The sequence below is a fragment of the Antrostomus carolinensis genome, unplaced genomic scaffold, assembly GCF_000700745.2.
Source record: "Antrostomus carolinensis isolate BGI_N321 unplaced genomic scaffold, ASM70074v2 scaffold10930, whole genome shotgun sequence".
NCBI classification, from domain to species: Eukaryota; Metazoa; Chordata; class Aves; order Caprimulgiformes; family Caprimulgidae; genus Antrostomus; species Antrostomus carolinensis.
In genome coordinates, this window is record NW_010289110.1 from 48,161 (window position 1) to 75,246 (window position 27,086).

The following is a 27,086-nucleotide window of genomic DNA, read 5'->3' on the forward strand; positions in this document are numbered from 1 at the left end:
GGTCATCTTTAAAGGTCTCTTCCAACCCAAGCCATTCTGTGATCAGAGACAACCCCTGATTGCCTTGCCATAGGTTTTATTTAAAATCCATGCAACCTTGCCTTCTCCCCAGGGTAGCTCTACCACTGGGAAATAAGTTAAGAGCTTTTTTGTAAAGACAAGAGGAATTATATTTCTGTCAGCAGATTTGGACACCACAGCAAGAATAACGCAAGACACATCCTGGTTCGTGCAACTAAACAGTGATGACACACTCATGGAAGACAATGGACTAGTCTGTATAAACAAGGCAGCAATGCCTCAACCTTGCATTTAATATCTGAGGTCATATTTAAAAACTTGCTTATGGAGAGAGTGTTCCTTTTCCAGGAATCTTCTGCTCCACAAGAATTGCAGTTCTGAAGAATAAGCAGTAAAGGAAATGATATTCCACAGATTTTTCCAAAGTCACATTTTCATTAAGAACAAAATGGAAAGCAAGTTTTTATTCCCAAGATTAGCCCCAGCCACAATGACACTGGGCAAGTGGTCCATGGCAAGGTAAAGCACACTCTGGTATGTGCTGGGCATGTCCTGTTAGCAGGGCTAGAAGGAGGACTGGAGCTGCAAGGAATCAGGTCTGGATGGTGTTGGGGAGGAGCAGAGAGATAAGGAGATAACAGGATCCCTGAGGTGAAAGGTTAGGACAATACAGACTTGGAGAGCATGACTGAGGAAAACAACCACTCAAGGAGAACGCTGGTGAGAAAGGAGAAACCTCCCTGGCGTGTAGACCCAAACCTGAGTTTCTCTCTCCTGCTACAATAAGCAGGTGAGTGAAGAAGAATGAAGAGGGCAACACAGATGGACTACAATCCATGCTGATCAAGACCTGAAGGGCATCATAATACAAGGACAGGGAACAGGGCTCTTGTACAGCTCCCTGGAAGAGACAACAACTAGGATTTGTTGCCATTATCTCTGTTACTCTTGGCAGAGTTTCCATACATTTGCAATAAATCAGCTGGGATGTCTTCTCCTCTCCTGCACATAAGACACTAGGTGTACTTGTGGTAAGAAATAACAACAGACTTACAGAAAAGGACAACTCACACAGAAACAGCCCAACTGCCTAAATCCAGGCGTTATAGTTGAAATCCCACCAGTATTTATATCAAATCAACTTACAGCGGGAAGAACGACTGGCAAAATACCAGGAGTAACAGAACTGGAGATGGTAGCCCAGAGGTAAATCCCTTCACAAGCTGTTATTAGCAAGAGATGAAGGTGACAAGATAACTTGCACAGATTGTATTTACAACTAGAATGAAATTCTCTAGGGATAGTCAGATTTTTAACTGGTAAGTGCAGCAAGGGTGCAAGTTAACAGTCCACACTGGAAGAAAGGAGACATCAGTTAGAAGTAAAACATATTGCCTTTAGTCACCAAATATTTTTAAATATAAGTAGTTAAAAGGAGGAGCTCATGCTCATGATATAGAGAATTAAAAAGATTAAAGCAACAAAAAGGAGTTCGGATTTTTCATGAAACCAAGTCCCTTCATTCATTGGAGAGGACATATTATAGAGGGACAGTCAAACTGTAAGTCACAGTCCCAAGAACATATTATTTGAGTCAGGGAAAAGTTTCCTCACACTTTTTCTACTATGATATTGCACACTGATAAATTTCATCTCACACCAGAGAGCACTGAAGTTCTGGATGTGCTACCAGACCGCTGCCTTAACATCCTCTGGATAAAAAGTACATATTGCTTCTAGTTAGAAGTGACCTACCTTCAAACTCCAACCACTCCTCTTTATCTGTTCTGTCCAAACCAGAAAACACCACATGGAACTTGCTCTCAATGTAAGTAGTTTGATGCAGAAGAAATCTGGCAAAGAAGGACAACTTGGTCAGGAAGTACTGCAGAGTTTTAGCTACAATCAGAGACAATGGAAGATCCTTTTTCCAACACGAAGCTGATCCCAGCCATTTACTATGTGCATTAGACAATAAATAATTACTGTGGACACCTAGCTTGCATGCAACTCTGCTTACAAGCCTTCCTGCACAGTAAATAAACTTCACATAGATGGTCTGGGTTTACAGCCTATAGATATGGCTATAAAATACAAACTTCTCCAACCTCATGGTTGTGAGGCTCGACACTGGACTTGCATGCTTTGAATCCACACTCCCATCAATCCTCTTTCATCCTGATGCAACATATGTTAGAGACTGTCCAATGAATAGAATCACAGACTTATAGAATCATAGAATCATCAGATGGTTTGGGTTGGAAGGGACCTTTCAAGGTCACTTAGTCCAACTCCCTGCAGTAAGCAGGGACATCTTCAACTAGATCAGGTTGCTCAGAGCCCCATCCAGCCAGACCTTGAATGTTTCCAGGGATGGGGCTTCTACCACCTCTCTGGACAACCTGTGCCAGTGTTTCACCACCTTCATTGTAAAAAATTTCTTCCTTATATCTAGTCTGAATAAATAAAATAAAGTGGAGGCTTTCCACATACTACAAAAAGTTAAAAAGCAGAGTCATAAATCGAGTTTCAGCTGGAAGCTTTCAATATTAATTTTATTTTATAAATCTAAAATAAATGTAGGACACAATTAATTCATCAGAATGAACATGAATTCTGCAAGTTTAAACCTGCAGCAGGCAAATAGTGGGGACAACCCATGCTATTGCAAAACCATCAAAGCAACCTTGTGTTAAGAAAGCTGTAAAAGAGGCTACACGTAAGAATTTACTTTTTTCACTATAATGCAGGTTGCCATTTTGAAGTTTTTTGTCTTGCTTGTGTCTTTAGTAGCTTTTTACCATAAGTGATAAACAAAAAATTAAATCATTTGTAATGTATAAGGCTGGCAAGTGAGGAATTAATAAATTGTGGTGGAGTGACTACATTAGTGGCCAAGGGAAAAACTATGGATGTCATCTATCTGGACTTTTGTAAGGCCTTTGACGTGGTCCTCCACAACATCCTTCTCTCTAAACTGGAGAGATATGGATTTGATGGATGGACTACTCAGTGGATAAGGAATTGGCCGGATGGTCACACCCAAAGAGTAGTGGTCAATGGCTCAATGTCCAGATGGAGATCAGTGATGAGTCATGACCTGTACTGGGACCAATGCTGTTTAATATCTTTATTAACGACATAGACAGTGGGATTGAGTGCACACTCTGCAAATTTGCAGATGACACCAAGCTGAGTGGTGAGGTTGGCACAGACGTTTGACACTCCATACACAGTTACACACGGGGACTGAAGGCTGAGTTTTATCTCACTAGCTGTCAGCGTGTCACCACTTCCTATTGAAGGTGTTTTTTTAATTTAAAAGTTGGTAAGGGCAGTCAAAAGAAGAAGTGAGTTCATACAAAAGGCTTAAAAAGTACCCTGAGAACCTCTCTCTCATTTTCACACACCCACAATTTGGAACTTTATTCATAGGGTTAAGAAGATTACATCATCATCATCATCATCCCATACACTGCACAAATTTGGGATGCTGCAATATCAAACTTGTAGCTCATGTCCAGAGCTGACATTAAAAGCTATTATAGTGACTATTTTTATGGGCAGTGCACTCCTGCTTTGCTTTGCTTTGCTTTCCTCATTCATGTGCATGGCTGATGTAGAAAAGCATTTCTGATTCAGCAAATTGGACCTTCATAATGATGTGTTGAAATAGAGCATCAGGAATCCCAGCAGGCCCTGATGGAAAGTGAGATACAATCCAAAATTGGTTGACTCTGCTCACCCTGACATAACAGGAATGATACAGGGAATCTTAGTTTGAAATCACTTTCTTAATGGCATAGCTCTCTATTTTTAGGTAAGCTCCTGTGGTGATGTCATAGCTACGAGTGTACATTCTCCGAATACACAGGAAGGAAAAATCACGCAGAAACAAAGCGGTGATGATTTTTTCATATATATTATCAAAGAGATTTTTTTTTTCTCATGGTATATGTGGCTCAAATGCCCACTTCAACAAATGTTAAAAAAATGAAGACAAATAATTTTTCAGCTTCATGAAGAGCCACAGCCTGATAAATCCATTTCTATTGCAACAGGCCAACGTGTCTGAGGCTATTTTATAATTCAAGAGAAACAGAGAAAAGTTAGACTAATACTTGGGACATCTAGCATGAGAGTGGGATTTCAAAGGTCCTAGTGGGTCAGTGGAAGTGGAATGGTTGAGTCCTGAGAAGAGCTACCTTTTAAATCACTGCAGTGATTTCAATCAACAGTCTCAGTGGCCAGAGCTGCTATTATTTTCCTTCCCACATTGGCATACATGATAATAAAACAGACATTGTAATTAATCTCTATTGACTCTATTTTTATATACTTCTTCAGGCATTCACTGTTTGGACACTGGGCTGGCTGGAATATTCCTCTGATCTTATATGATGTCCCTCATGCCACCTCATCCCTATTTGTTCTTCCAGGAAGCCCCAAGTAATTAAAGCTTTAACCAGCCCGTGTGATGCTGCTACAAGAGGTTGTAAATGGGTAGAAATGCCCATGTAAGCAAACCCCAGTTACCTACTGGATGGTACGCAACTGCCATGCAGATTCCTTTTCAGAAAAAGGAATTATGAGTCAGAGTGAAAATTATGGTCACGTAGATTTCCGTATGCAGCAATTCTTGCAGACTATATAGAATTTATTTGCATAATTAGCTTGCTCTTACTCAATGTTCTCCCTATTGTGCTGATATAAAACTGTGTGTATCAGCACGCCATTTTTTTTGGCACAAGAGTTGTGCAGTGATAAATGTGCATTTCTAAATTCTAAATGAGTGGTTCTGAAATATGTAACATTTTTAACACTAGATACTTAAACCAGAGTGAAGCTGCTGTCACAACTGAGCACTTAGGGAATCAGTCTGAGAGACCCTCTGATGCCACAAGACATAAGAAACAAAGTTCCTATTGCTGCTTTTCCTTACACAAGGAATTATACATCTCTATTGTGCTCAACTGACAATTCTCACACATTTTTTAAGACAGCAACTGTTGGTGTGTCAAAGTCTTCAAGGCCAGGTTGGATGAGGCTTTGAGCAACCTGGTCTAGTGGAAGGTGTCCCTGCTGCTGGCAGCGGGGTTGGGACTGGATGAGCTTTAAGGTCCCTTCCAATCCAAACCATTCTGGGATTCTATGATTCTATGATGCTGCTATTCTCCTGTCAAGTTTGATACAGACCAGCAAACATGATCCTCTGTGTGAGAGAACCCAACAATCAGCAGTCACCATCCAGGGCTTGCTTCCACAGGAGACAAAGCTTATAAAACAAATCTAAGATTAATTCACACTGGAGTCTGATGCCAGGTATTCTAGATGTTCCTGTTAGATTTCTTGGGTATTATATGCAATTAAAAAAAAACAACAAAAAACTAAACTAAACTAAAAACAAACCACTAACCAAAAGGAAAGGAAGAGTGCTTTAAAAAAATTCCCTTATTTTTATTTCACTAATAAATGTAGACTGAATCTCTTTTAACCCATCCTAGATCAGAATAACAGCTCTAGTGGACACCCTTGTGTTAACACTCTTGAATCAATAAATTTGCTTAGTTGGGACAAACAGATAGTATGGGTTGCTGTACATGTTTCCACTAGAATGTTTCCAACATAATTACAAAACCAAAACCTCAAATATAATCCTCTTTGCTTATGCTAAGCATAACCACCCTGCTGATAAAATATGCAGATAGTGTAAGTATTACTTGAGTGCTAAATATATTTAAGGATAGGACAGTCAATAGGGAGAGATCTAGATCCCCTAGGAACCCAAACCATCCCCAAAAGATGTATTTTCACATATAAGTATACATGTTTTCAAATGTCTTTTCCAATGTCAATTGTTCCTTCCAAGAAGGAATGTAGGTTCTTCAGAGAACCGTTTTTGTCAGAGCATATGTTATCAGATTCATTTAGTGGCCAATCAAATCACTAAAGACTATTTCACTTGATTCTCATTTTTCCTCCTTTATTCTCAGCCATAACACACATAACCATCTTTCTGATAAAATACAAATACCCTTAAGGGACCATAGGTTCAAATGAGGAACATCTTCACAACTCATCAAAGAATGCTTGCAGCACAGTGATATAATTCATATTCTGATACAAAGCTGCCACAATGGAAACCTCCAGTCCATGGAGGAGATGATAAGTATCCCGAGAAACATTCTTCTGTGTCTAACTGGAGCCAGCACAAGTTCATTAGGCTGCCTACCAGCTGGAAATGTTCTGCTGATTAAGATTCAACCTGAGTCTAAAAATATGGAACAAACTCTTCCTTGTTAGGAATTACTTCATGATTTCTTATCAAGTTGCCAACTTGTACCTGTGTTGTAGTTATTACTGGATTTATTATACTGCAGTTATTACAGTATTACTGACAGAATTCTGAAAGAATGTGTCTTTCCATGATCTTATCCTCTTAATAATCTTACTTGGTTTCTCCAAAAAATAAACTCCAGAGCAGGGACAGCTGAGGTTGGACATTATAAAGGCCCATATCCTGCTGTTGGTTAGTACCCTATTTGGATCAGTCATGAGGAGGAAAGATCATCTGTGATTATTTCTCCCTCCTAAGCAGGGTTTTGCAAGCTGAGTAGTTCTTGGTATGAAAACCAGAGAATTCAAGCATACAGCCACCTTCTGAAAAGCAAGTCCTGACTCTTTTTTCACCATTACTTTAGCAATATTTGTTCGTTCCTTTGACATGCAAAATCCCAGTGGTGGAAGTGGGTTTCATTTGCAAGAGCTAAACAAATTCATTTACTTTTGGTCCCTATTTAGATAGTTTTCTAAGTTCACATTAAAGTGTTGAGGAAATAAAAGCTGCCTACTCTCCCAGATCTTAAAGAGAGCATATCTGACTTTATCTTTAGTTCTTATTGTAGTTACATACATTAAGCACAGAGATTACACTGTTCTTATGGAAGTGCATTTGGCAACACCCCTGTGCACACTGTCAATACGACAGCACTGCCAGTCCTAAAGAAATGACTATATTCCATGATGTACCATGTTAATATAGACTAACCACACTGGCCTCTTTCCCACTTTATTCCCCTGTGTCCAGGTGACCACCTGAACTCAACAGTTCATTCAAGAGCCCTTTACTGGCTCTTGAAAATGCTGCAAGGCAAAGTTGGCATGTTCAGCACCAAAGACATTGTTGAGAAACAGGGAATTAGCACGTTGGCTTCATTCAAACTCTAACTTGTAAATGCAGAGCCAGATGTTACCAACTAGCTCTTACAACAGCATCACAAAAGTTACCACTTCATATTGCACAAGCTTCTGTAAGCTCTCCAGTAATCTCTCAGCTTCTCACTTTGAGCTTGTCCTGGACTTCTGCATACAACTATTCATCCTCTAGCACCCAAGGCATGTTCCTGCCTTATTCTAAGTGGTAGTAATGAGTGAAGAAAGGAGGACAGAAGCAGCACTATCCTGATTTTAAATTGCTTCTTCTTGGTACCAGAGACCCACCAGGGTGCTTCTCAGACTGCGGTGTGCACAGAGGACATGGCCCTTGATAGCAATTTCCTCAAAAAGGATACTGAAAACCAACATTTGAACAATTGACTCAATCCTGGCACACCATTTTCTAATCCCGTGTGGACTGTGAGTGAGGACAGGCTCAGAAGTACAATGTAAGGGCCCAAGATGCCTAAGAACAGCTTAGATACCGTATGCCTCTTATAATGCAATTTCAAAGGATGGAAATTGCTCTTGCAATTATCAGGAGCTGTTTAATTGAAGGTGTAGAAAGCATCTAAAATGGGGGTCAAAAGCCTGTTCAAGAATTATTCTGGGGAGCAGACAAGAAATACCATAAATGAGAGGCCAGTTCTGTGTCTTGAATTTTTTTTCACACTGTGGTACACCTTCCAAGGAGAGGGGAACATGTCACCATCCAGCCCATACATGGGTGAGAGGTGGCCATTCTGGCTTGGAATCACTTCTGTTAGGGAGAGAATTGAACCTCAGCAATTATCCTGCCATAACAACTGTATTGGTGCTCTATCATAACCACCATATTATGAAAAAGTGGAGGATCACCTCTTCCAGCTCCATTTTAGAAAGAAAATAAACATAAATATTCTGTGAAAAGTACAGTCCTGCCAGTATGTCAAGCATGTTCCAAGCATGTCTATGGGATCAGGCCCCTCAGGGGACATGGCAGACAGGAAAATCGAATGTGCCCCACCCTTAGGTGGGTGATAAGATGAAAATCACTCCGACCAAGGCAGTTCTGTACATGCACAAGAACCTGGCTCAGCATTTAAAGAGCTTTAGAATAACAGCAGAACACACCTACTGAGCCAGCCACAGGCAACACCTGAAGAAAAGACATTTCAGGGGGTAAGCTGGAATATAGTCACCTATGTCATCAGACTTCACTGTAGATATCATCTCTATTTCTGGGTGACTGTCTCTTAATGGATATGCATTATATATACATTGTCACTTCCTTCAAGATAGGCAAGAAACAAGTTGGCCACCAATCAATTATTTAAGAGTTTGTGCAGTAATACTGAAGAACTCTAGCAATTTTTTGCAGAGGTGGGTGGTAAGAGGAATCAGTGCACAAGTCTTTTATGGGAATCATTTTATCCTTTGGTGGGAGGAGAGAGGGCAGGTGCTAAGCTGAAATCCTACCACAAAGAGCAAGACATCAGTAGAAAAAGCAGTTGTTCTTTCCATTTCTAAATTCTTTCAGTCAGCTTCCACCTGAACCATCTTATCCAATTGCCTCCCTAAATCTGGACCTCAGTGAAGAACAAAAGCAAAGATACAAATTTAGGGGAGGGAATGTAACCTTACATGCCTTCCTTTGTCATGAAATAAGCTATTTCCAAAGCTTCATGATGCATTTTTGTCTATGTAAGTATATTTGCTGCAGCTTCATTGACATTATCTATCCATACAAACAGCCACCAAGTCAGCATCCTTCAAATCTTTCAGAGAACCTACAAGATAGAAAACCTGGAGTCTGTCTAATCACAAGGAGAGAAGAAATATTCAGGAGTTGAAGGTGGGAAAGAGGTTGATGGACACTCATTTGGAAAAAAGTTAAAGGAGATAATGACTAAAATTATCCAAAAGGAGAGTTAGAGAAAGCTGAGAAGTTCAAGGGAAATACTACTGTTGTGTAGTATGACAAGAAAGTCATTGGAAGAAGAAATAACAGATTTATAACATTCTTCCTCTTTTTACTATAAAGGATCATCTATATTTCTTATTAAAAAAGCCTAAATACCATCAAATATGTGAAGTGTTTGAAGATGGAGGGAGGGAGACCAACTCAGAGTGTCCATCACCAATTTGAGAGAGAAACTTGTTGTGGGAAGTGACCTTGCTTGGTCAGTTAGAAGAAGAGATGAAGGGAACAGTGGCTTGAAGAAGGGAGTGAAGTGACCTTGTTTGGTCAGTTTGAAGAGATGAAGGGAACAGTGGCTTGAAGAAGGGAGTTGGCATTTGGAATAGAAAAAGAATGAATATAAGTGGTTTAGTTCTCTCTGCACATTACTTTTAAGAATCTTCTGGAATGTTGCATTTCACTCTGATCACTTAAAACTAGAAAGACTTCCAGACATCCATGACCTAGATCATCAACTTTATTTGCACACTCTTACAGTTACTCTTATCTGTAAGATTACTGAAATGGCAGATCCAGGAGATTGGCTTTGATTTGATTGTTCTTCAAAACTGCAGCAGTTGGGTTTTTGATCATATTTTTTCTCCAAAATCTCTGGTTTATTTGAAATTTTGACCATTCACAAAGGTAATGCCTTGAAACAAATATTTTTGTTTGACAGACTGACTAATTATGAATTTAATGTTACATTAAATCCCTGAATTAAGGCAAAGGAGCTTTGAGGATGCAAATAGAGTTGGGTATACAAGTGGGACAATACCAAGGGCTTTATTTCCCATTATTTCTATTAGAATTAAACATTGAAGTACTGTGAGAAGCTGGACATAGGATTGCTGCAGGATAAAAAGCACGCTGTGTTAGCCTGCAGGACACATTATATTTACATGAGCAGAATTCAATTCCTAACCACTGTCAGTGACTGTGCCACGTTTCTTGTGGTCGACCTGTCTTAGAAAAAAACACTCTAGCAGAATCTCACTATAAACTCCTGAAAGAAGCAGGATTCTGCACACTATTTCCCTAATGTCCTTGTTTCTTCCAGGTATTCTAGATTGCATCTGCTGTCTTTTAGGCAACATTACAGTTATGAAAAACATGATGAATAAGATTACAGTTTCCAGAGGACTGTTTAAGCACAAAACCTCTATTTCCATCTTAGTCTCCATATGTTTTCTGTTGAACAAGCTTTCACTGAGCACATTTTATGCTCCTTCTATACCAGTGTTACAGTTGGGGCAATTTCCAATTATTACTCATTAAGATCAGACTATTAGAGTCCTCAGTATTAGTATGAATGCAAAACAAAATGGTTTGCCAACTTCTCACCAAGTCTTACCCTGAACCCCTGAGGTTTGGGAGCCGTGTTAGAATTTGACCAAGGTAAACCAGCTTAATTGTTAATTATCTTCGTGAAACAGATAAAGAAACAAATGAATATTCACACAGAGCAGACTGTTGAATCAATTCAAGAGACAGAAACATTTTAATTAAAACGAGGTTGCAAAAAGACAGACTCAATAAATTACTACATTCAAATGAGTAGAATGCTAACTAAACACAACAAATAACCAATCTGATTTATGAGACTGACACCAGCAAGAACCATTTTGTGACAGTCTTTTGTTTAGAGGATTTCAGAGGGACTGAGGAGCTAATCAGCACAGCTTTCAAGTCCCACCAGTAAAAACCCATTGAAATCCTCAATATTTATATTACCTTCACCAAGACATCCATTTAAAAATGTCTTTATGTATTACCAAGTAGAGCATGTAGTGAAATCCCTGCATTCATCTGAAGCCAGTACTACCACTTAAATACTTATAAAATGTTACTACTCTTACGCATAATTGTGGATCTCACCATTCTAACCACCCCTGGCTTTAGGAAGGCAAAATTGTTCTAGGTACTAGTTAGAAGGGATTTTAAAGCTATATTCCAAGCAGTTTTTGAATAAATACTTTTTAATCAGGATCCTTTTCAATGACATCTGTCAGCTATTATTAGGAAATAATCGAAACAGTGTTAGGAGTACCTGCACATACACACAAAAAATATAAATAAAAATCATAAATGGAGATATTCTTAAAAAAAACAAAGGCAAAAATAAAAAATACAAACTCCTTCCTCTTTGTGTGTTGAGCTTGGTATTATTTGTTACCTAGAAGAAGGCTGCTGTTGTCTGTAGCTTGTAATACATATAAATTGCTCATCAATGGGTTGCAGATGAGTCATGTTGTTCACAGTGATATCTCACTTTAAGATCTTTCAAATTTTCCTCCTTTGGGTGGTTTTTCCACTGGAAGCTGGGGCATAGAACTCTGGATGTGAATGGCAGAGGAGAACTACTTTTCTTCAACGTGGTCTTTGTTCTTATGGGCAAATTGTCTACTTGTTTGCCACTGCAGAGTGCCTCATGCTTAGGTCAGTTGGGTGAATACAGCACGATACAGGTTTTGCCAGTATGACTCAACTGTCTCATAAGGGACTATATTAGCTATAATTGATAGCAGAAAATGTCATCACTGATTCATCATTCCTTTGCAAAATCAGCAAGATTAATTAGAGGTCATACACTCTTTCTAAAACAGGTATTAATTTTCAATCTAAAAATCATGGAGAGGAGCTTTATTGATATTCTGCTCATTTACCTTTTTTTCTGCATTCTAGCTTTTCCAAATAACAATGTAATCACCACTCACCTTTTTTTCCCCCCTTCTTTTTTTCCTGCTATTAATTGATACCCACACATCTTATTCTTTCATACATCCTCCATTTCTCTGATGTTATTAAATGCTCATCTCCTCATTTACAGTTTACCTTTCCCATAAGGTTCAAAGCACTTTCACTGAAGATATTCTACTCTAAGCCCACTCCTAGCTTCTTCACTTTGATGGCTCTCTCAAAGAACAACAGGAGAATTCTGGTGTTCTTGGAGAGCTACTGTGGCTCTACACAAGTGGTCATTACACTTTCCACTAGCTGAAGCTGTCCTTGACCATAAGCAGGGAGAAGATAGGTCCTTCTTGGGGCCAAACAGCTAAGTATCAGGGACAAAACTGGAAAAAAAGAGAGTTCCAGGAAAGGAGCTGGTTCTTGGGGATGCTGAAAGTTTGCAAGGTCCAAAGAGGCCTATATGGGATGACAGAATGAGGTCTGACCTAATTCCTTTTCTGGATATAGGGATAGAGCCACAAATGTACTTAGTTGCCTAACAACCAACATAGATGCCCACAGGTCCTTGGAATCACTGGGAACTAAACATTTGGAAAAAAAATAATATATATAAATGTCAATAAAAGTAAGAGTACCCTAAATACCCTTGTAATCTGCACCTAACTCCTCAGTGCCTGGGCTTCTCAGTCTTAGTCAATAGCTGGTCTACATCAGAAAGCTAATTAGGCAGCACAGTCACCACTCAATTAAAATAGATACATATATTTATGTATATAAATGATACATGCTATAGAGACTCCTTGGGCTCTATTCAAACCAGCTCTTACAGGTGTAAAACTTAGCATCTAGTTATCTGCCTCGCTGTGAACAGTACTAGTTATAACACCTAAGTAGTTAGAGCAAGTAGTGTACGTATGATCAATAGTGATGGAGACACACCTCAGGCCATCTTGTTCTTCACATTTTATCTTATTTTATCTATTCTGGAATATCCCTTAAAGATCCCCCCTGTCCTCATGTATCCTGACTTCCTGCAGTTTGTTTTGTCCTGTCTCATTTTCACCAATTCACTGAGCCAAAAACACTAAGGAGGAAACCTTATTGCAGCTTTTCAATACTGAAAGAGGGGTTATAAGATGACACTATTTACCAGGGCTTGTAGTGATGGGACAAGGGGCAATGGTTTAAAACTGAAAGAGGGTAGGTTTAGATTAGATATAAGGATGAAATGATTTACTGTGAGGGTAGTGAGTCACTGGAACATGTTGCCCAGAGAAGTCATGGATGCTTCATCCCTGGAAGTGTTCAAGGTCAGGTTGGACAGGGCTTTGAGCAACCTGGTTTAGTGAAAGATGTCCCTGCCCATAGCAGGAGTTTGGACAAGATGGTCTTTAAATGTCCTTTCCAATCCAAACCAGTCTATGATTCTATGACTCTATGAAGAATTTCCTTTCAAACTTCTTCCATAAACAATGAGCTGGTGCCGCCAATGAAGTAAACAAATCAAGCTGATTCAAGAGCTATTTTTCCCCAATTTAAGGACTCAGTTCATCATGGCTTTAAACTATGAGACTGAGAGCAGGAAAAATAGAAGTTCATGGTTGGGAACAAGAAAAAAGGTATTTTTAAGCCACTTTCCCACCCATTCTTACTGAAATTAGCTTTGCCCAGCTCCTGAGTTTCTATGCCAGAAGACACACACACTGTTCTGTGCTGACTCTTTGCAGCAGTTGTCTGCTGAAGAGGTTCCCTTTGAGAGTTGCCAGTTTCTATCCATGCAGATATGCTTCAAGCCAGTGCTCCCCAGAATCCTTCAGTGAACTGCAAGAACAGAAAGTAAAAAATCAGGAGAGAATATTCAGGGGAGACAATATTCAACTTATTGGGAAGAAAACTGTAGTTTAGATGTAAAAAGAAGCAAATGGGAAAAAAAATGAATTAAAAAATGCATGGACATGTCATAGCATAGTCTGACTACAGGGAATGAGTAGGGAGAATTAAGGAAGAGAAAAAAACCTTTGAAACTTTGAAAAGTTTTGTAAATTAAAAATGCCTTTAGAAAAACCTAAATAAACTCTAGGTTTGATCTCTCCATGCATATTGATTTGAAGTGGTTGCCTCAATTGCATGCTATTACAGTGCAAAACTATCTTGTTAATTGATACTTACTGCAAAATATCTACAAAGGCTGTTGGTAAAGTCTTGCTTTTATACTCAATATCATGCTTATCACAAAGGGCTTTCACCAGAGGAGCTGCTTTCCAGTAGTTGTGTCGAGGCATTGTGGGGAAAAGGCTGCAGAATTGAATAAGAGAAAGTTATTGTGAGGCTTTGCTTGCACCACTCTCTGTTCCCTCTGTTCAAAATACTTCCCTGCCCTCCCCCAGAAGGAGAGCAAAGGGTCTCCTGAGGTGGTTTCATGTGAGACTACATCGCCTTTATAACTTTTAAATGCCCTATATTATTCCCATTCTGCTCCCCATAATCATACTCACTGGTGCTCAATTTGGAAGTTCAAGTGCCCGGTGAACCAGTCATTGAACAAAGATTGGTTCACATTGCATGTTGCATGGAGCTGGGAGGAAAAGAGACCAAAGAAATACAAAATTTAGCTTTTATTTTTCTGGAAGTCTGATAATTGAACCCCAACAATCATTACCCACCCTCATCTAGCATTGAAAGGCAAGTTAGAGTCAGCCATCATTGCCCTGAAGAGTTAAACCAAGTATAGATTGGAATGGGTTGTAGGGATATGGGTTAATTTAACTAGGTTTTTGCTCAGAATGAACAGCTTCTTCACTGGCATGTACACAACCCCAACTGTGATTCTTTTAGGGGGTTCTCCTTGTGTCTTTCACTTGGTTGGAAAGAAAAGATGCCCAATAAAGAAACAAAAAGCATTCTCCTGGCCTCCTCCAACCAGTACAAGTGGAGTCAGATGCAAAAGTATGAGCACTAATGTTTGTGTGCACAGGCTTTATGTCATCCAGTTTTAGTTTGAAATCTGCATCTGAGCTCATCACACTTTAGAGTCAATGGAGAAAACCAGACATTTTTATGGTGCCATTAACCTGATGTGATTTAGAGATCTATTTTAGAGTAAAATGAATCATGCTCTAGAAATGTCTCTTCCTCTCCAATGAATGTAGCAGGTGTTTAGATGTAGACATCCAGATTTGGTCTGATGAATACCAGGCTGGGTCTTTTTTGCTTAGTATAAGGAAAAATGCTTAGAACCCACTATATGGGATTATACTGCTGGAGCAGTATAGATGTGAGTAAAGTTGTATTTACACACACATTTGTATCAGAGCTAAATTTTGTCACATTTATCTTATCTGCAGTAAACCTGTAACCTGTAGGGTAAAAAATAAAGGTAACCAGTCTCACTTTGCTTCTCTTTAGTTGGCCTAAAAAGGAGATTGGCTGTTATGCCCTCAGTATATTTTAATAAAATGAAGGGGGAAGTGTTGTGAAAAATGTGTCAAAACTTTTCTGTGAAAAAAATAGGATTTTTTTTTTTTATTTAGATAACCTGTTTCCCAACTAAAGTTTTAAGTATTTTGACTACTACAAAAATGCATGCCTATTTGATGAACAGCATGGAGAAACCCCATTAACAGAGCATTAAAGCTAAGAGAACATTTTCTTTGTCCTGTAATTCAAAACTGTGGACCCACTCTTACAGAAGAAATGAGATTCTCACCTGAGTAGAAACCCAGTCTTTGTTCTTATCATAATCAATCTCCATTGGAATGTGATTCATCTGCGTCACCCAAATAAACCAGGTACTCTCTAGGTACCTGGGCAGATAAACACAGAAACACTTCTCATACCTCTAATCCCATCCAAATTTACCATTAAAACACTCTCCTGAGTCTCATCTAAAGTAAAACAGCACTTTTACATAATTCAGGATTTTCTATTCCATCCCTTTGCCTCCTAAATTTTGGAGTTTCTTTGGAGAACCACTCAATTTACAGTTGCAGGTGTCCCTGAGCAACCACCACCCCTACCCTGAGGTTATATTGTTTCTTCTTGGTTGACTATTTATTTCTGAGAAAATTGTAGTGAGTATGACTACTTCTCATTTATTTCCATTGAAGCTCAATATTGTTTACAAATATTAGTCAAGGGGACTCTGGGTGTGCTGCGTGTTACCTGGACAGCCAGTAGTACACCATGAAATTGTTAAATCCCATTAAAGGAATATACATGAGACAGACTCGGATGTTGAAAAACACAATCAATAACAGTTCCTGTAGGGAAAACAAACAAACAAACCAATAAAACAAAACAAAACAACAACAAAGATGAAAATAAGCCTTTGTTGATTAAGTCCCTCCTCTCCCCTTACTTGAACTACAGCATAAAAACATTCTTATTTATTGATGTCTATGAAGATTAAGCTCCACATCATCATTCTGTCTCAAGTTGAGTATCCCTAAAATATTCCCACAGCACTCCCTTTACCCTCAGTAACTAAAGACCAGCAAACACCTCTGCAATCACGCTCTGTCTAGGTCTGATAGTTTTCTATTAACTTTTATTCAGCTGCTAAGAGGCTAAAAAGCCTCTCCTAAAAAAAATTCTCCCTGGACCCTGCTTCATCCAGCCTGGAATCAGCCTTTTCTATCTTAAGCCCCACAATTGCCTGAGATGAAGGTTAATAAAGCCACAAAAAGCTGACATTTTTGGAAAGTTTTCTAAACAATACAAGAATTGCTTACCAACCACTTTTTCCTCTTGATTGCAAAGTAGAATATGGACAGCTGGAAGAACGGTATAAGTGCAAGTGGGGCCAATACTGAAGGGAAGAATGAAAACAGAGAGACATTTATAACTTCACTGCATCATAAATCTTACAGAATATTGGGGAAGAGGAGGGAACAGTTCCCCTAAAAGATTCTTCTTTGCAGTGGAATAGAAAAAAAATTGCTGCCTTCCATTTGCACTAACTTTTCATGTGTCCACATAATCTGTTGCTCTTTCCTTCTCACCACATCTTCACTTCTTTCCCGTTCGCCCCTCTCTAGTACCCAACATCCCATAATCCTGACAGAGACATAAGGGGCAATTCCTCCCCACGTGAACCCTCTTTAACATGAAGCAAGCTTCCTGAAGCTGTGACTTCAATAGGAGCATCTTTAAAAATCTTTATTTTGGGGAGGAGATGCAGTTATGATTTTGGGGTGAAGTTCCTACAGCACTGCAAGAAGCTGAGATACTCACAGATGAAATACTTATGCTGATAATTGTAAGGCATGAACTTCTTCTTCTTTTTTCCAAGCTGAAATATGAAAAGACATTGTAATGGGCCAGTTGGAGACCTGAGACTCTTCATAAGGAATTTCTTATTCCTGGCTAATGAACACATGGAGAATCACCTCTTAGTCTCTCTAATTCCACCCCTCTTGAAAAGCGGGTGCTGAAGTTCCAAAGCAATGGAGAGAAGCAGATCTCACTTGAGCCTTTGTATCCAGATATCAGCATTATGCCAATGTCAGAACAGAGCCATTTTTTAGAAGAATTCCAAAAACTGGCAGCAGGATACAAAAATGCTCAAAAATCACAAAAATGCTCACAAGTAATTTGAATTTTGTAGGGTAAGTTTCCAGTGATGGTAATGAAAATCCAATTCCACAGATTCACCACAAAGTGCTGAGACTATCAGTGCTCAAGGAGGAATGTGTCATTAACATGAAAACTAAGACAAGAAACATGACAGATGATGAATGGAGGATGTGTTTACTGTGAAAGCTACATCTGAATTTCTGTATCAGATGAGATAGGATGCAGACACTTCAAATTTTTGAGTAATAGAGGAGATAGTGGCCAGAAATGACACAAGTGTTTGGATGCCATCCTAAAATGACTGCAAGATCAAAGTACTAAATACTCTATAAAGACATCTGCCTTTTTGTATTGTTGAATATTTTGCCTTCAAGTACATGAAACAGCAAAAAAGATTAAATATTTACAAAAATAACAACTGAGTTTACTTCCTCAGAGTCTATTTTTTCACTATTTGCACAATAGGGTTCATAACATCATCTGCAAATTTTGTGCTTATGATTCTTCAAAGGACAAAATAATGACATAAAGCAAACTATTTCCAGAGCTCCCCTTTTACTGAGAAAAACATCTTGAACACCTCAAAGATGTCTTCACTGGATCAAAACCAGAACAAAACAAACGAACTGGACTAAATGAAAGCACTGAAATCCAGTTTGCCCATCCACAGTGTGCATGACTCTCTTCTGTTAAAAAGCAGGAAGATATGAGAACTCATTTCCTACATTTTCACTTCCATTAAACCCAGCCTAGCAGAGCCAGCCCACTCTAGATGCTCATGCTAATCTATAGCCATGAGAGATCTTTCAGGAGATGCTCCAGTTAATATAAAGCCATGAGAGATCTTTTGGAAATCCACTGACAAAATCCTCCCCAGTTGCAGCTAACAATTTTCTATGAATAAGTATTTTGTATAAATTATCTTTACAGGCATCTTTCTGAGATGACAGAACTGAAATTTTCCACATGACTCGGAGAGCTGCAATTTCTTTGTTTATTACCAACTAAAGGAGAAAGAGACACTATTTCATGAGGCTGGTTATCTAGTAAAGAGGCCATTTCATCACCCCATGAGTAAAAAGAAATGTCAGGGAAAGAAAAGGCAAAAGAGACCTTGATGTCCTGATGATACTAGAAATCATAAGGATGTAGGAAGAGTCTGCTCATGGTTTTTATTTTTATGAAAGCTATAAAATATATGAATAAGAAATAATTTGCTACTTTTGTGTTTTGTACATAGCAGCTATACTAGTCCTGACGGATTTAGGTGCCAAACAGCTCCCACAGCCAAAAGGACCCAGAGGGAACATCTGACTCACTATCTACAGGATCACTAAGAACATCTAACACTAACGCCAGTGGATTGACTCATTCTTTGGACGGCCTTCAAGATGCTTACCCTGCTCTTCTAGCAACACGGAGAACTTAAGTACTATTTTGAAAGCTTTGCTTCTCAGGAGCTGGTGCCTAAGCATCGTAATAACCAGTCAGTACATGAGACTATCAGACCTTGGAACACTTTGGAAATTACCCTGAGCTTATGCAGAAAGGTAGAACCTGGGTTATGATTATACCTCACTCTATAGATTTCTGTCTTTAAAAGCTTTGCTTCTCCAGATATCTCCATGCTCACCTCCATGGAAAGTGTCTTTCCCAAGCTGAACAGGAGAGGGTGCATGTTGAGGTCAGGGTCTTTGCGGAAGCAGTTGGGTTTGGCATGGTGCTGGTTGTGCAGATGATTCCACCAGCTGGCTGGTAACCCCTGCAGGAAAAGTTGAAGATCGAGGTTTCAAACAACAATATCAACAATGACATAACTTTTTATCCACCTATCATTGATGACTGCACTACATTTCCCTCACAGGCAATATTGCCTGGATGTGGGGACACTCCCATTCATTGCTTAGTCCAGATTAGCCCCAGAGAATATTCCCACCATGAGGCAATTACCTTCAGAACATTTATCACGACAATCTGCAGAAATCGATTCCATTTAGGCTTCCTGAAGACAGAGCAGTGTCCCAGATCATGTTGGAACCAGCCCATCTGGATCTGGAAGACAAAAGGAACAGAATCACAGTGGTGTTGCATTATTTTGCCTCGGGAGTCTCTATAACTTCGTAGTGTGAGTGCATCATCCTTCTAGTTATGAGGAACAAACACTGCCTGCTCTCCTACGTGCTCAATGCTGAGAACTTCCTTTCAGGCTACTGTCCACGAAAGCTGCTCAGTGCCACATACTGATTTTATTGTAGCAGCTAAAGGGAAAGCAGCAAAGCATCGTTACAAGTAATTTGACTGTTACAGCATGGAAGTCTTTTGCTCTCACCACAAATATATAATTTCCAAGGAATCAGCTAGCAAGTGTTAAGAATTTCCAAATCCACAGCTTCATTGCCTTTCATATTCCCATGGAAATACAAGAATGTTCTTTGAGGAATATCTGCCCTAGCAGATATTAGGCAAATAGGATCACAAAGTCCCGTTCCCTCCTTCCCTACATTGACCCTGACATAGATTGTGCCCTTCTATGATTCAGTTTACTAAACCAGCAGAAAACTGCTCAGGGCTAGTGAGTGTGGTTGGCTTTTAAAGGACCCAAGAAACACAAGAGCCATCAAACAGTAAACAGAAGGAACATGGAGCCAAAAGTCAAGTGGAGAATGAAATATTCCCTGTTCTGCTGGGGGAAGTGATTAGGTCAGCTCATCCCATCTTCTGAAACTGCCAACTCCATAACATCCCACCAACCCTAACGAGCAGCTTGTCAGCAAAAGGAGATTTGCTGGAAGTAACAAAAACTGTCATGTAGAACATGCTTGTTGTCTTCAGCCAGACTACAGGATCTAAGAAGTGGCAGGGAAGCAATGACTGAGATATGAACATTTCATTAATCCTCTCCATCTGGAAGAACCAAATGTCTACAGTGTGGAACAGCTGTCAGCAGTTTACCTGAGCAACGGTGAAGAACGCAATGCCAACCAGGAAAGGCACTAAGGATATCCCAAAGTACCAGACCGTGAGCCAGGATGCAGCATCCAATACCAGAAAGTGAAGGAAAATCAGGAGGAAAAAGATGTAATTTGGCCTCAGAAGTCCCATTTTCTCAATAGTGCAGCGCAGCTCACGGAAGTCTTCTAAAAGTGATTTCTGTGGGCAAGAAAGTGAGTATTAATGCACTGTCAACTTTGAAAATGTAACATAATAGATCCAGGAATCCCAAAGCAGCCATGGAAGTCAGTGGAGATATTCTATCAGAAGGATCTCTGCGAAAATGAGCATGAGATGAACAGATCTTGGGTTTGCTTTGACACTGGAAAACAAGTTGCTGACAGGTTCTGTTACTGAGACACCACAGTGGGAAGAACTGAGCAGAATCTGGGGCTCTGGGGCTGATTCCTCACACCCAGGTGTGGATTTAGTGGTTCTGAGACGTTGCATATTTCCATGCGTGACTACTGCCAGCTGCCTCCCCACCACCCAGCCTATGGCACAGCGTCAGGCGTGCTGCTTCAGAAATTATTTCTGCTAGCTCTCTTCTTTTCCTTCTCCTCCCACACTGAACCCCAAGCCATTCCCACAGTTGGATTCTAGGCCACTCACTTTTTTATTAGACTCAAAGCTGGGTTGATCTGGTGCCAACTCGCCAATCAGCAGACATTTCAAGTATTTTTTCACCAGGGACTTATCATTGTGAAATGCTACAAAGGCATCCTGCAAAACACACAAAGGAATGGGGTAAGAAAGGATATGTGACTAAACACCAGATGCTGAACCTCTACTTTTCCCAAGTCTTTGATATAATACATAATCCAGTTTCCTTTGTCCAGAGACCTGGGGGTTTTTATCCCTTTGGTTACTCCTGTAGTTCTTTCCCATCAGCTGGAGCTTGGCCCAAGGAAATTGGAGAAGTTTCAAGAAAATAGATTTCATAAAAGTACCTGGGTGAGGCTGGTAATAAACATGAAAGTGTTTGATGAAAAAAAAACTCTTTGCAGAGGGAAACATGTTCTTTCACCTGCTTGTTTCAGCATAGTCCTGCCCCACAAGGCTCCAGCCAGCAGCCCTACCCTATGGATGGGACCCAGGAGCAGGAAAACACATCAGTGAATGAGGTTTCTCTTTGCCATGCTTAAGAGAAAACAATGTTGTTTTTAAAATCCTACCTCTATTACACTAGGGTCTAAGAAATTATATGGTGAAGCTCCACACACAGCAGGACTAACTGGGTATCTCTTACACTTCCCTGTAGGTTTTCAGATTGACTGATGTTTTTGGGAACTGTGTAACACTAGTGACACAAACAGGTCTGTCCAAGAACCATTTAAAATACCGGTTTCAAAATCAAATATAAACTACGGAATAAAGGAGGATACTCCAGATAAATCAAAACTCTTCTTTAGCTCATGTCCTCCATGAATTTTCCAGAAGAAAGGTAAAGAGGTTGACCATACTCTTTAATCTTCCAGATAGAGTAGATACAACAAAACCTTCAGTGTCTGAGCTCTGAAAATCAATGTGAGTGATCATCACACACACACACAAAAAATCTGCAGACTTCAGGACAGGATTAAGTCCCTGGAAGAGGACAGAGGACTTTCCTTGAGCAGTCTGGCAGTCCCCTGGATTCTCTGTTCAGAGACAGTCTGTCTCTGAGCATTTTAGATTGGAAGTCAGAGCAAGGGGACTTTCTGGACAGATGAGCTTCCTACAGATATCTAGTGACCCTTTGTCACAGTGACAAATGAGTAACTCTGTCCAGACCCACAGGACTGGGGAAATCTTTCCATTATGGTTCTGTACCCCTCATCCTACAGTTTTTAACAGATTTTTATGTAGCTCCTTCTTGCCAGGAATTCTAAAACTGAGTCAAGCTGTAAGTAGCTATACTGCAGCTTTCCCCTGAATTCTCAGTTTAGAGACAGTCTGTTTCTGAGCACTTTAGAAGTCAGAGCAAGGGGACTTTATGGACAGATGAGCTTTCTAGAGATATCTAGTGACCCTTTGTCACAGTGACAAGTCCCCTGGATTCTCTGTTCAGAGACAGTCTGTCTCTGAGCATTTTAGATTGGAAGTCAGAGCAAGGGGACTTTCTGGACAGATGAGCTTCCTACAGATATCTAGTGACCCTTTGTCACAGTGACAAATGAGTAACTCTGTCCAGACCCACAGGACTGGGGAAATCTTTCCATTATGGTTCTGTACCCCTCATCCTACAGTTTTTAACAGATTTTTATGTAGCTCCTTCTTGCCAGGAATTCTAAAACTGAGTCAAGCTGTAAGTAGCTATACTGCAGCTTAGAAACAGGAGCCAGAATCCTTCTAAGCAGAATTTCTTATCCACAATATCAGTATCTCAGATTCTTATCACAGAAACGCAAAGCTTTCAGTCCTGCAATCTGTCCTTTCTCCTCCCTGCTCTTAGGTAGGGATTATCACTTTATGAGATATTAATTTTAAGGACTATCATCTGCAATGCACCTAACCTCCAACATTTGACATTAACATAATGTTCTGCTATGCATAATTGCCTATATTTACAAAGTAATCCACACAGAGGAAGAAATTCTGACCATATATATTTAATTATGAGCTCTAGAGGGAGATAATTCTCACCATATATATAAAATTATGAGGTCTAGAGTAGTCAAGAGTACTTGGAAAAAATCCTGGATCCTGGATTTAGGCAAAGTTATCTACTAGATGATCTTTTGAGACACCTTCCAATCCTGCTTTTCTGAAAAAGTGTGTATTTCTCAGAATATATGAACACAACAGCATTTTAAAAGCAAAAAGAATAATAAAGATGAGCTGAATAAAAATCAAAAGCAAGGCAGGAGAATGTCATTATGATGCAACATAAATCCACAGTGTACCCACAATGTGCATGTAGTTCTGGTGCTTCTGTGTTCAAAGGTATGTAGTACAACTATACGTAGGTAAAAAAGATGAGCAGAGATCTGGAACAGCTTTCATACTAGAAGATTGTCTTGGAAAAGATGTAACAAGTTAAATAGTTTTAAAAATGCATAAGTAGCATTGAGAAAATGATGGCAAATTTGTTCACTGGTTTCATAGCTCAAGAATGAAATTATGAGGAAGTAGGTTTAAAATGTACAAAGTAATAATGAGGCTTAATGAGGAAAACCAGGTTGTAATATTACTGTAATAATAAATGCAAGTAAGATCAAAGGTCATTCTTTAAACTCATTCATGCAAGACAAAATCACTGTGGTTAGAACCCCTGGGTGTCTAAAAAGCATAATAAGCTAAATGCTTACACTGGTGGCTGCAGAAGCTGGGAGGACAAAACTTGGGGACAATTCATTCCATGTATTCTGTATTCCTTGTCTATTTTTGTAAAAATCCAGTAAGAGAAACTGAAAGAGATGGGACCAGGCTATAGGGATCTCTGGACTGGCTTGGAGTGGCTGGTTTTACGCTTTTAAGAGTGCCAATCTCAATGTTTGTCTCCATTGCTGCAGTAAGTTCGTTACAGTGTGGCGCAAAACATCATCTGAGAGGGCTGAGTTGATTTAAAATTGGCTTTAAAATCAGCTTTCATGTTAAAAAAATATTCTTAGCATGCTTAAATCCTCTTTAGAGAGGACTACAGTGTGAATTAGCATACACAGAAGGTTTACTGGAACAGATTACTAGGAGGATAAGAGGTTGGTGGCCAGGATTAGCATCCCTTCTTCATTTAGCTCTTGTTGCAGCAGCGTTTGCAATCATACATCACGTCATGCAGGTGCTGCATCATGGACACACAACCCTCTCGATAAATCAGAGCTGTGTCTGTGAGACAGTGAACTAGAGAAAAAAAAAACAACAAGACTCAGATGCCTTCTTTTTCTTAATTTGGGAACACGAGGCATTTTTCTGCCTCAATTTCCCGTAGGGTGAAAGGAATGAAATGTGAAAAATACCTGATCTGATCCATTTTGGGCCATGAGTTAGGAAGTACTATCCCATTTTACAAACTGAAACCTATGGAATTAAACTAAGCAACTTCCTTGAAGTTAAAAAGTCTTGTTGTGACAAGAATTAAATCTGGGTCTCCCACATCACAACTTTATGCCCTAATCCTGGTCACATTTCTAATGTGCATATTCCTGGCTATTCAGAAATACAGGATGTACTTGTAGCAAATAATCTGAGAGATCTGCTTAGAATCATTATTTCTGTCAACAAGGAACAAATTATTCTAGAGAAATTCTCTAAATCAAAGAATTTTGCAGGAATCTCTGGAAAATCTATTTTCAAATAGTGATTAATCATAGAATTTTTCCTCCTCTTCTGCATCCAAATGTCACTCTACTGTTTCCTTGATAACTCTTCCTGTATTTTCTTTCTTTTCCTCCCTCCTTTGAAATAGTGTTTTTGCTCAAGATTCTTTTCTCCTCTGCTTGCCTGTACAAAACACTCTCACTTCTGTGGGTACCCTCTTTCCTTGCTTCACTGCCCCCAGAATTACTTTATGTTTTGGTCTTACCTTCTCCTTATCCACGTTATCTCTCTACCTTTGCTCTATCCTTGATTTATGGTTGGACTCGATGATCTTAAAGGTCTTTTCCAACCAAAATGATTCTGTGATAATTTGCTTATTACTGATCACATCCATGTTACGCTGAAAGAGCAGCCTTTAAAGTAAAAATACTCAGTGAGCATACTGTTTCCTACCCTCTTCCCTTTCTCACTGCTGCAAGAGACACTTTTCAAGCATCTGCAAGTCAGTTTTGCCTGATCATGCCTGATGGCAAGACAACCTGCATAGATATTGCTCTGCTGTAAACAGGGTGTAATGAACCTCAACAGATCTTTAAAATTTACATAGCAGGTAACTCTGACCTTGACAGTAACCAGACAGCACAGACATGGCCATCGCATTATGGCCAAGGACAGTGCCAACTACCACAAGCACTCTCCACTGGAGTCCCACCACATCATCCTACTCTGACAATGGAACCACCTTCTTCCACTGTTCTCCTAGATCTTACCGTAGCATCCTGCCCAGCATAGTGGCTAATAACTCGGCTGCCTCCAGGGTGGTGTTTGGAAAACTTGCTGACATCGTAAACCTTCCTGTCAATCACCAGCCACTGCTCCCGACCTTGGCCATGGCCATTGTGGATTCTGATCTCTTCCCAAGTGAAAAGCTGTGGAAAGGCTGAAACAGGTCGCGTCTCCTTTTCAGTGGAACCAGTCTGTGGAGCCATCTGTACTGGTAGATGTGCAGTCACCACTGAGATTCACTAGTCTAAGCTTTGCAGCACTGTGTCCAGGCAAAGGATGAACCATCTCAGCTTGCTCGTTATACAGTCACACTCCAAGCCACTCCCTATGCTTCTAGGGCTGGTTGGCTCCCGTTGCCCAAACACACCCTTCCATAGCTCCCTCCTCTTCCACATTCACACCAAACACTTCAACACACCCTTGAATAAAAGCTCTGTTCCTTCTTGCCCTTTCTGAGTTGCCTTTGGAAGGTCTCCTGAGAACTGTAGACTACTTCACTGAATACAAATGTGCATATATAGAAAGTCTTAGGAAGATTATCTAGTTTTCAGTTAAATGAGATGGCAGAATGACAGAAAGGACTATTAAATGAGCACCTTGGTAGGGCATTAGGAACTGGATAAAGTAATTTCTTAACTTGCTGAGTCAATATGGGGATTAGCCAGAAGAGAAATCTGAGGAAGGCTGTGGTCAGCTCTTCTGTAGCAAATATTCAGAGAACTTCTTAGGAAACTGAAGCACTTTCAGTATCCTGTTATCCTTTAACTGGTCATTAATATCAGGAAATCCTTAATTTACCATATATTGGAGCTTCATAATGTCATATAGCACCGAAACATAAAGCTGTAAAGGAGCCTGGGTGGAAAGCCCAAAGCTGCTATTAAATATGTTTGCTAACATGTCTCATTTAACTGTAATTCCTGCCTTCAAGGCATGAAGCCAACTTGTACACTCACATAGTGAAAACAGCAGAGTGCTCCAAGGTCTATCTCCACAAGATATCTCTTAACAGTCTCATCACTACCCAAAAACTTCAAGGTGTCCTTGGTCTTTGAAATTTGCCATGTTGACCCTGGCACACTAAGTTCACGTCTTTCTTAACTAAAGCATCGTTGATCAAAATGCCACCAGATCAAGAGTAAAGAAAGAACTCATTAAGAAAACACCCTTTATCTCCAGTTAATTTAGCTTGCACATTGCCAATACTTTGCATACAGTTGTTTTCAGTTTCCTGTGCATACTCCAGTCATTCCATCATCTTACTGTTCACATAATTCATTCATAAGTCAACAACAGACATTAAAAGATTTTGGCACTGAGAATAATAATAATAATAATAGTAACAACAACTATTAACACCAAGTTTGGCTGTAGATTAAGAGTTTCTAAAACTTACATTTAACAGCACTGTTTATATAATTAACCTTACTTAAATATTAGCCTTGGAGAGCCAAAATCTAAATATCTCTGATGCTCAAAGAGGATCTGCTACGCAGTAAAGAGGTAAGAGTTCTCACCTATAATAAACAGCAAAGAGAAGACAATGCCATGTTTCCTATGAAGTCACCTCAATTTTAATGGTGACCCAGAAAAAAACTGAGCCCACATGTATGAAATATTTCCCTACTTG

At 39.6% G+C, this 27,086-nt stretch overlaps 1 protein-coding gene across 1 annotated transcript; it reads right to left on the bottom strand.

Moving 5' to 3' along the window:
- Nucleotides 1-13,635: 13,635 nt before the first annotated feature.
- LOC104525757 (acyl-CoA (8-3)-desaturase) lies at nt 13,636-25,659 on the bottom strand. Its single transcript, XM_010169005.1, has 12 exons — nt 25,441-25,659; nt 21,044-21,154; nt 20,393-20,590; nt 19,391-19,492; nt 19,074-19,202; nt 17,099-17,156; nt 16,597-16,673; nt 16,028-16,125; nt 15,573-15,669; nt 14,362-14,441; nt 14,036-14,161; nt 13,636-13,687 (listed from the first exon to the last, which is right to left on the bottom strand). The coding sequence occupies exons 1-12, from the start codon at nt 25,657-25,659 to the stop codon at nt 13,636-13,638; spliced, it is 1,347 nt and encodes a 448-aa protein (XP_010167307.1).
- Between the last annotated feature and the right edge of the window lie 1,427 nt (nt 25,660-27,086).